General features: G+C 39.7%; 1 protein-coding gene across 1 annotated transcript; it reads left to right on the top strand.

Annotated features, from left to right (window-relative positions):
* The first annotated feature begins 7,756 nt into the window (after window positions 1–7,756).
* LOC123503952 (tigger transposable element-derived protein 1-like) lies at window positions 7,757–8,455 on the top strand. Its single transcript, XM_045254078.1, has one exon. It carries the CDS (start codon window positions 7,757–7,759, stop codon window positions 8,453–8,455), a length of 699 nt encoding a protein of 232 aa, XP_045110013.1.
* Window positions 8,456–10,997: the final 2,542 nt, after the last annotated feature.

Here is a 10,997-nt window from a genome sequence, read left to right as displayed (position 1 = left end):
AGTCAGGAAGTGGAAAGAAAGGAGGTAAATTACAAAGTTGCAAGTCTGGAAAAGGAAATCAAAGAGTCAGGGGAGAAAACTTTGGGCCTTGCTGAAATTATAGATCAACAGATCATAGAAGAGAAGATAGCTGAGAAAGTGGTGAAGGTTATTAAGTCAAATGAGACATTGGTGAGGGAAACTGTAGACAAAAAGAGATGTGTGGTGATATTTGGTGTGGAGGAGGATAAGACACCGAGTAAAATGGAGAGAGAGAAAACATAAAAAGGTGATAAATAATATCATTAATGTGGTGCAGGAGGAGGAAAAGACCTAGTACAAGAAATAGAGGACTTCCATAGAATTGGAAAGTTCACAAGAGAAGGTATGAGGCCAATAAGAATCAAACTTAAGTCACAAAAGGATGTAGATGAATTGGTGGAGAAGTCATGGAGGCTAGCCCAGCAGGAAACAACAAGGAAGATTTGGTTGAGAAGAGATCTCGGTGAAAAGGAAAGAGAAATGTTAAATGAGTTGAGAAAGGAGGCTTTGAAAAAAAATGAAGAGAGGACAGAAGAGGAGAAGAAAGAGTTTTTCTGGAGAATCTTGGATATGAGACTGAGGAAGTGGTTCATAACCCAGAAAAGTACAGCAAGAAAGGACTAAAGAAACTTACATATGAGCGAAATGTAATGTATTCCAACATAAATGGAGTGATATCGGGGATTTTAGAACTCAACGATTACTTGAGGGACAAGAACCCAGATATTGTGGGTCTTACTGAAACAAAACTGAGAGAGGGAGAAGACCTGATGAAGGTTGGAGAAGGGAAATATAACGTTTGGAAAAGAAATAGAGTAGGTAAGATGGGAGGAGGAGTGATGTTGCTGGTTAAAAAAGATATAAAGGTGGATCAAGTGAAAAAGGTATGGGAAAGGCAGAAGTGCTAAAGATCAGAGCAGAAACTAATGAAGGAAAAAGAGGCACTACATAGTGGTGTACGTACCACCTAAGACAAATGCATGGTCAGTACAGGAATATGAAGAAATGATAAGTGATACAGGAACATGTCTGGAAGAAATGTTGGGTGGCTGTGAACGAACTATAATGATGGGAGATTTTAATTGTAAAGAGGTGTGTTGGGAGGACTGGTCAATGGAAGGATCAGAGACAACATGGGGAAATACACTATTGACACTGGCAATGGAAAATGTGTTAACTCAGTGGGTCAAAGAAGATACTAGGTTTGGAGGAGAGGGAGCATCGTCAAGACTGGACTTGGTCTTTAGTACAGAGCCAATGGTCATTGAGGAGATGAGGGTGGAGTGCCCTTTAGCAAAGAGTGATCATGCAGTTTTGGAGTTCAAGGTGATAGACGAAGAGAAATCTAGAAGAAATGAAGAATATAAAGTGGGAAGATGGAATTATGCCAAGACAGATTTTGGAAACCTAAAGAAATTCTTTCAAGAGACAAATTGGATGAAATTCAAGAGTGCTAAGGAGCAAATGAAAAGTGGAAGGAATTTATAAAAATATACAAAGAAGGTGAGAAAAATTTGTACCAATAAGACAACATAGAGAAGTTGGAAAGCAGGACTGGTTTAACGATAGATGTGAAAAGGCTAGAACAAGAAAAGAGGATGCATGGAAGAGGTGGAGAAGGAAAAGACGGATTAAGCAGTGGGAAAGTTACAAAAGAGCAAGAAATGAATATGTGTTGATTAGAAGAGAAGAAAGAAAGAAACAAGAAAAGGATATAATTGATAAATGTAAAGACCAACCAAGGCTTTTTTACAGACATGTGAACAACAACATCAAAAATAGAGAAAGTATTGAAAGTTTAGAAGTAAATGGAGTATGCAGTGAAGATCCCAGGAAATGGCAGAGGCTATGAATGGATGCTTTCGGAAGGTATTCACAAAGGAGACTGCTTTTGACAAACCACTGGTAATGGAACAGAAAGGGATTATGAAGGAGTTTCAAGTAACGGTGGAGGAGATCAAGAACATGATGGGGAGTTTAGAAGTGAGAAAAGCTGTGGGACCTGATGGGGTATCAGGATGGATTTTAAGAGAATGCAGGAGCAATTGGCAGAAAAAGTTTGTGAAGTAATTGATGCCTCATTAAGGGAAGGTGTAGTGCCCCAAGACTGGAAAAGAGCTAACATTGTCCCAATCTATAAATCAGGTAACAAGAGAGACCCATTGAACTATAGACCAGTGTCACTTACAAGTGTGGTAGCTAAGATGTGTGAGAGGGTGGTGAAGACTAGATGGACAGACTTCTTGGAGAAAAATGACATACTTTGTGAGTGTCAATTTGGTTTTAGGAAAGGGCGTTCATGCACGACAAACCTGATATGTTACTATTCGAGGGTGATAGATGTAATACAGGAAAGAGATGGTTGGGCTGATGGAATATATCTGGATTTAAAAAAGGCCTTTGATAAGGTACCACACCAGAGACTGATCTGGAAACTTGAAATGGTAGGAGGAGTGCATGGCAGTTTACTAAAATGGATGGAAGACTTTTGGTAGGAAGAGAAATGAGAACAATAATTAAGGACAGACCATCAGAATGGGGATTGGTGGAGAGTGGAGTTCCACAGGGATCAGTGTTGGCACCAGTAATGTTCGCAGTCTACATAAATGACATGGTGGATGGGGTGTCCAGTTATGTGAGCCTATTTGCAGACGATGCAAAATTGTTAAGAAAAGTGAGATGTGACAAAGATTGCGAACTACTCCAGGAAGACTTGGACAGAATATGGAAATGGAGCTGTACATGGCAAATGGAGTTCAACACGACAAAATGCAAGAAAATAGAGTTTGGCAAGAGTGAAAGAAGAATCAGGAGTATGTACAAGATAGGAAATGAAGACATAAAACCAGTCATGAAGAAAAAGACCTTGGGGTGACAATTACCAATGACCTATCGCCAGAGAGACATATAAACAAAATAATTGGAGAAGTATTGAACTTATTGAGGAACATAAGAGTGGCGTTCGTATATCTAGATGAAGAAATGATGAAGAAAATAATTACTGCAATGATAAGACCGAGGCTTGAATATGCAACAATACAGTGGGCTCCGAACTTAAAGAAACACATAAGGAAACTAGAGAAAGTACAGAGGGCTGCAACGAAAATGGTGCCTGACTTAAGAGATTTGACTTATGAAGACAGACTGAAAAGAATGCAACTTCCAACCCTGGAAAACAGAAGAGAAAGGGGAGACCTGATAGCAATATACAGAGTGATGATTGGCATGGAAAAATGGATAGGGAAGATCTGTGTATGTGGAATGGAAGAATGTCGAGAGGGCATGGGAAAAACTAAAATGGCCACTTATAGGAGAGATGTGAAAAATATAGCTTCCTCATAGAAGGGTGGAAGCATGGAATAGTTTAGACGTGGAAGTGGTCAACGCAAGGAATATTCATGATTTTAAGAAAAAGCTGGACATTAATAGATATGGAGACGGGACAACACGAGCATAGCTCTTTTCCCGTATGTTACAATTAGGTAAATACAATTAGGTAAATACACACACACACACGCCGCGTAGTGTAGTGGTTAGCACGCTCAACTCACAATCGAGAGGGCTGGGTTCGAGTCCTGGGGCAGCGAGGCAAATGGGCAAGCCTCTTAGTGTGTGGCCCCTGTTCACCTAGCAGTAAATAGGTATGGGATGTAACTAACTCGAGGGGTTGTGGCCTCGCTTTCCTGGTGTGTGGAGTGTGTGTTGTGGTATCAGTCCTACCCGAAGATTGGTCTATGAGCTCTGAGCTCACTCCGTAATGGTGAAGACTGTCTGGGTGACCAGCAGGCGACCGAGGTGAATTACACACACACACACACACACACACACACACACACACACACACACACATATGCAGCATTAAGGTGGAGAATGGAAATAAAGAGATGTTGATCACAGTAGCATATGTGCTTCCAAAGACTAAATCTTGGTCCAGACAGGACTATGAGGGGTTAATCAAGGATACCTTGTTGAGTTTGTCTGAAGTGATCAAAGGAAGAAGAGTGATTTTAGTGGGTGATTTCAACTGTAAGAAAGTGGACTGGGAGAACTATGTAAATGGCAGTGGGGAAGCAGCATGGGGGGAAAGATTTTTTAAGCTAATGATAAAAAATATGATGAACCTGATAGTCAATGAAAACACTAGATACAGAGGAGATGACGAGCCAGTGAGACCTGGTTTTGACAAGAGAAACTTAAATAAATGATGATTTAAGATATGAGTGCCCGCTAGGAAAAAGTGATCATGTGGTCATAGAAATGGAAGTAGAGGTTAACAGCAGCAAATTAAGTGAATCATATAAAGAAGAAAGTTTAAATTACAGGAAGGTGGACATACAGAAACTTAAAAACTACTTTGAAAATGTAAATTGGGAGGAGTTGCTAAGAGCAGAAAGAGTGCAAGAGAAATATAATATTTTCATGGAAGCGTACAAAATAGGCATCACGACATTTGTCCCCAAATATAAGCCAAGAGAGGAAGGAAAACAGGTATGGTTCAATATAAGGTGTGCCACAGCAAAGAAAAAGAGGGACGAAGTGTGGAAAAAATGGAGGAGAAACAAATCTGAGAAACAAGGAAAATTTCAAATTAGCAAGGAACGATTACATGAAAGTGAGGAAGGAGGAAGAGAGAGAATATGAAAAGGACATCATGTAAAAATGCAAGGAGCACACAAAATTGTTATATAAATTCATAAATGGAAAAATTGAAGCGAAGAAGACTATTGAAAGACTGAGAGGAGAACATGAGATAATTGGTGATCCCATAAGCATGGTAGAATTGTTAAACAACAGATTTCAACAAGTTTTTACTCAGAGTCCAAATTTGAGAAGCCGCCAAATGGTGAGGAGGGTGTTCACTTGGGCAAGATCAGAGTAGAAAAGTCGGAAATATATAAATTGATGGGATGGGATTGGATGAAATTTCAGATAGTATACTGAGAACATGCAAGGAAGAACTGGTGGGCCCTATACATGACATCATAAACATGACATCAACATGAAAAAAAAATATATATATATATATATATATATATATATATATATATATATATATATATATATATATATATATATATATATATATATATATATATATTACATTTGAAAATAATCGTGATGAGAGAGCAGAGTGTTTAATTTATTACCCATCCATTGCTCATTCACAGACTTGTAGCCTAGAAGACAGTCCATCAAACCCAATTAATTTCTCGTACAGCCACACTTGATAACGCTACGGAGACAAAGGTACGTGGAAGTTTTATATGAAGCATAAGGAAGGCCAGCGGGAATAAGATGAAGTTTTCTCAAACAATGAAAAATTCTTGTTAAACCCTCCTTAGAATCAAGAAAACTCCATTGGAAATTTTAAATAACAGAGCCTGCTGAACACATGTAAGGGACAAGGATGAAACAAATTTATAAGTATGAGGTAAAAGTGGTGTGGAAAGAGATGAAAAATGAATGAAACTGTAAAGGAGCATATGAAGCCACAATTAAAGAAGCTATACATTTATCAGTCAAAAATGAATATGTAGGAGAGGTGTAACATGCAAATACAAGATTTGACATTCTTTATTACTTGTGATGATACATAGAAAATTCAGCATCAATTACTTTACTGTTTAATTTTTGTAACTGTTATTCATTTGCATTTGGATCTCACAGCTAGAAGAATAACTGCCAGTGAAATTCTTGGAATGTCATGATTTCTCGCATCATGATCTCACATCATGCGGAATGCAGTTTTCCAGCACTACCCGTACAGTGATAGGCCATGAAAATCTCTCCATCTTTACTCCTCCCAAAGCAGCCATTAGCCAAGCAAGCAAGGATAATGGCATTAATAGGAAAATATATTGAGGTGGGTAAGTTTCCAGGCTCATTGGTAGCTAGTAGAGATGGGCAGGAACTGGTTCCAGAACCGGTTCCAACAGTTCCACCAGGAACCATTGGGAACCGGTTCCAATTCTTGGAACCAGTTCCGCTTTAACGGTTCCAGATGAATACAGATGGTAGATACACATGAGTTACAAACCACAAGTAGTATACAGGCAAATCCCACTTAACGAATGGGTTACGTTCCTAAAAAACCATTCATTGAGCGAATTTTCGTTAAGCGAACCAATTATAACAAGTTTGATCCCTGCCTTGAACTTCCATTGAGGGTAAACAAAGCAAGAGTGCATCATAGTACAGTAAAAGGTTTAATGAAAGTAAAAATTATGAAGTTAAACATTTAAGCAATTTAATTTAAGACTAAGTCATTATAATGTACACTAATGTATGTAAGTAACTTTATAATGTTGATGATCTTAAATTTATGAAGGGAGGGAGAATGGAGCGGGAAAGACGCTAGCTGGCAACTTGTGGAATGTAATCAAAAGGTGCATCATTGTACCGCATACAAAACTTTATGTACCAAATTTCCACAAGGTTTTCCATTTTATCCATTGCAGAGTCACGAGTTCAGGTGGTTCTTTTAGCTTGCAAGGAAGATATGTTCTCACCAGCCTTCTTAATAGAGTCTGCTGACTTGAAAATAGTAGAGACAGTAGATGGAGTCAAGCCATGGTGGCGAGCAATGCTATTACTTTTCTTGCCTCTCTCGTGTCTGTAAATAATATCCAGCTTCACTTCGAGAGTAAGAGACTTCCTTTTCTTCTTAGCAATGCTAGGCGACATTGCAGGGCTGGTTGCAGGTGTTTTGGTGGCATGTTGAGCGTGAGATGAAGAGCTGGTGCTGGACCCTGTTATTGTTTTGAACTAAGAGTGGGGATGGGATGGTGCGCATGTTGTCCAAGAGAGACGCTGGTGTATTCAAAAGCCTGTCGGCTTGCATGATACAGCGGGGCTTTCAAACTTGGAAAAGATTACCTGGATAAAATTTTGTTAAAGCGAGTTTGGTGTTCATTGTAGCGAAATTTCATTATAGGAACATTCGTTAAGCGGGGGTTGCCTGTACTATATAGTGCTTATTTATAAGAATATTATCATGAATATTATTTAGGAATCCTTGCAAATGCCAGTATCTACAGAAGAATGAAGTAGAGTATAATGCAATCATGTGTACTGCAAGCAGGCTTGTATCCATTTTTCAAAGAAATTGCACGAATAATATATAAAAAGTTCGTTCATACTGGTCATTGGCCAGTAGCAGGCACCGATTTAGTGTTGCCATATCTCTGATTTCTTTGTGCTCTAATTGGTAGATATCTCATATATATATATATATATATATATATATATATATATATATATATATATATATATATATATACAGGTAGTTCTCGATTTATACGAATTCAGAGTTATACGGTGTCCAAAAATAGGGGTTATTCATCTCATTGTACGAATTCCTCAGAATTATACGGTTTCAAGAAAGTTAAAATTCGCGTGGCGATTTAGTTCAGAAATGCAGCCACAAGGTGTCACTAGCTAGCTGTTTCCCGCCACCTGCATCCCTCTCACCCTGGCTGCGGGCCAAGCAGCCATATTGTTCACCTACGCATGGTTGTGTCAACATCTCCCTCTCTCGTGCCCAGTGTTTACCATGGCTCCCAAGCGCCCTTCATCTCCAGCTGGCTGTGATACGCCAAAGAGAGCAAAGAAGACATATACACTGGAGGAAAAGCTGGAAGTCTTGGACAGGGCAGAAAAAGGCCAGTGAAACAGTGTTATTCAGGCAGCATTGGGCATGAACAAAGCTACGGTAAGGTGCATAAAACGCAACGCAATGAAGATCCGAGAATCAGCTAAGGCAGGAGCTCCAGTCAAAGGTAGCCAGTCATCCTATGCTCGTCCTGTGGAGATGCAGAGAATGGAGAAGATGCTAGCTACGTGGATTGAGCACCAAAATAAGACCCGTGTGCCCATCAGCTTGGCGCTAATCAAAGCTAAGGCTGTGTTAATCTATGAAACCATCGAACGGGAGAAGAAGCCGTTCATCGCCAGTAACGGCTGGTTCAACAATTTCCAGAAGAGGTATGGTTTCCAGAACCTGAAGATGGTAGGGGAAGCATCTTCAGCAGATGCTCAAGCTGCAGTGGAGTATCCTGCTGTGCTACAGAAAATTATAGAAGACGGCGATTATTCCCCAAAGCAAGTTTTCAACATTGATGAGACTGGCCTCTACTGGAAGAAACTGCCAAACCGTACATACATCTCCAAAGAAGAAGCTTCTACCCCTGGATTTAAAGCCTCTAAGGACTGGTTGACAAGAGTGAAGATAATGGAGGAGGCAGAGGGAGCAGCAGCACCAGCAGCAGCAACAGATACATTGGGACAACCTCAGCAAGCCCTCACAGCAGCCAACTTGTCTGAGTGTATGGACTTGTTGGCGCAGTCAATGAAAATTCTGGAAGAAAATTACCCAAATATTGAAAGAAGCACTGCTGTCATCAGAGGGGTCATGGAAAAAAATGACATGCTATGAGGTTCATCTCAAAGAAAAACAACAAAAGAAAAAACAGCAATCAATAACAAGCTTCTTCAGACCGCACACACCAAGTCAAGTAACAGAATCGGAGACATACGATGACAATGGTGACACATCAGAGGAGGAAGTAGCAAAATAGAGGAAGAAGGCATCAATAAAATAATTTTGTGTTTAAACATTTCCCTTTTTCATAGTCATTTTTATGTCTTTGTAAGTTTATTAATAAAAGCATTAATAAGAATAATAGAAATGTGTTTAATATGCAAAATGTATATGTACAGTGAAAGATTATTCTATTTTGAACACATCCTTCAAAGTCTAGTGGTGGTGGCAGTGGTGGTGATGGTGGTGGTGATGGTGATGGTGGTGGTAGTGGTAGTGGTGTGAGGACACCTCTGAGCCTCACCCTGGAGGGCGAGGCTGTTCAACCAAGGGATGAAGTGGATGTGCTGGGAGTCACGTTCATGAGGGTTGCGTGGCTGCTTGATGGAAAGGGGCTGGAGGTACTGTATAAAGCTCAGGTCTGCTCTTTTATACTAAAAAAAAAGTCTAGGGAGTTGAGTATTCATTCCTTACTTTATACGATTTTTACTTTATAGGGTCCCTTCTGGAACGCATATACCATATAAATCGAGGACTACCTGTATATATATATATATATATATATATATATATATATATATATATATATATATATATATATATATATATACAGTAAGGTCTCGGTTTACGTCAGAGTTACGTTCCTGAAACATGACGTAAGTCGATTTTGTACGTAACTCGAGTTTCCGTACATTTCAAAGCATATTATCGAGTTTTCAACCAATCATTGTTTATGGTCATTCAGGTAAGTTAAAGGTTATATTGTTATATTATTTACAACTATGTAGGAATATGAAACACAAGCTTGTTTTTGCTGTTGATTAGGGCCACGAACGCGAAGGATTGTAGGTTGCCGAGAGGGGTGGATGCCTGAGGCTGCCAGGACGGTGGGCAGGTCGAATGTTGTGACGCCCACAGGGTGGACAGCTGGGTGCGTAGTGCAGTGCGATGGGAGTAGAAGCGTGGGTAGCGGGGCAGGAAATGCAATAGGAAAGGGCAATAGGGATCAGCAGACAGGCGCAGACGGTGCAAGTCAGCTGCGAGTGTCATGTGGCCCAGGCGAGGCTCCGGAGTTGTTATTGTTGTGATGGGTGCGCGAACCCTCAAAGGTTGTCATCCTCCCCGTTGTCATGGTAACGGGCTTCTCATTTTCTTCTTCCCTCCCTCACACACAGCTGCTGCCTCCCTTCTCATGTCTTTTAATTATGTCCTCTTTTTCTTGCAGCATAATGGTTTTCCTTTTCTTAGCATCACTGCTGTCACTAAGTTTTCTCTTTGGTACCATTGAGCAAGATACTAAGAACTTGAGTCAGTAAACACAGAAGTAGGATAATACTCTTGCCAGGGGCGATGGTGTGGTGGAACTGAGGCAGGGTGTTATTGTATTCAAGCGAGAGGCGGGTGGTGTGGCGGGCAACCACCAACAATAACAATAAATCCTGCACTTTACGATTTATAAATTTTCAATTTTTTTAATCTTAAATTGCCTTATAGTGAACTGAGTTTGACGTAACTCGAGACCAACGTAACCCGGGACTTTACTGTATATATATATATATATATATATATATATATATATATATATATATATATATATATATATATATATATATATACTGGCAACCCCGCTTAACAAAGGGGTTACGTTCCTAAAAAGAACTTCGTTAAGCAAAACTTCGTTAAGCGAACTGATTATAACAAGTTTAACCCCTGACTTGAACATCCATTGAGAGTAAACAAAGCGAGAGTGCATCATAGTACAGTAAAAGATTTAATGAAAGTAAAATTATGAAGTTAAACATTTAGGCAGTTTAATTTAAGACTAAGTCATTATAATGTACACTAATGTATGTATGTAAGTAACTTTATAATGTTGATGATCTTAAATTTATGAAGGGAGGGAAAGTGGAGCGGGAAATACACTAGCTGGCAAGCTGTGGAATGTAAACAAAGGGCACATCATTGTACCGTATACAAAACTTATGTACCACATTTCCACAAGGCTTTCCATTTAATCCATTACAGAGTCACGAGTTTAGGTGGTTCTTTTAGCTTACACCAGCCTTCTTAATAGAGTCTGCTGACTTGAAAATAGTAGAGACAGTAGATGGAGTCAAGATGGTGAGAAGCAATGCTATTAGTTTTCTTGCCTCTCTCGTGTCTGTGAATAATATCCAGCTTCACTTCCAGAGTAAGAGACTTCCTGGTCTTTTTAGCAATGCTAGGCGACATTGCAGGGCATTTTGATAGTAAGTTGAGTGAAGGAAGGCGAGCTGCTGGCAACGCTGCTATTGTTTTGAGCAGGGGGAGTGAGTGGTGCGTGTTTTGTCCAGCAGAGGCACTGGTGTATTCAAAACCCTGTCAGCTTGCGTGATATGGCTGGGCTTTCAGACTTGGGAAAAATTACCTGGATAAAACTTCGTTAAAGCAAGTTTCG

The sequence above is a fragment of the Portunus trituberculatus genome, chromosome 15 (genome assembly GCF_017591435.1).
Source record: "Portunus trituberculatus isolate SZX2019 chromosome 15, ASM1759143v1, whole genome shotgun sequence".
Lineage (NCBI taxonomy): Eukaryota > Metazoa > Arthropoda > Malacostraca > Decapoda > Portunidae > Portunus > Portunus trituberculatus.
This window is presented reverse-complemented; position numbering and strand designations above follow the sequence as displayed.

Bases quoted from the DNA above. Each gene is read 5' to 3' on its own strand.
- LOC123503952 (XM_045254078.1), top strand. From the start codon at position 7,757: ATGAAGATCCGAGAATCAGCTAAGGCAGGAGCTCCAGTCAAAGGTAGC.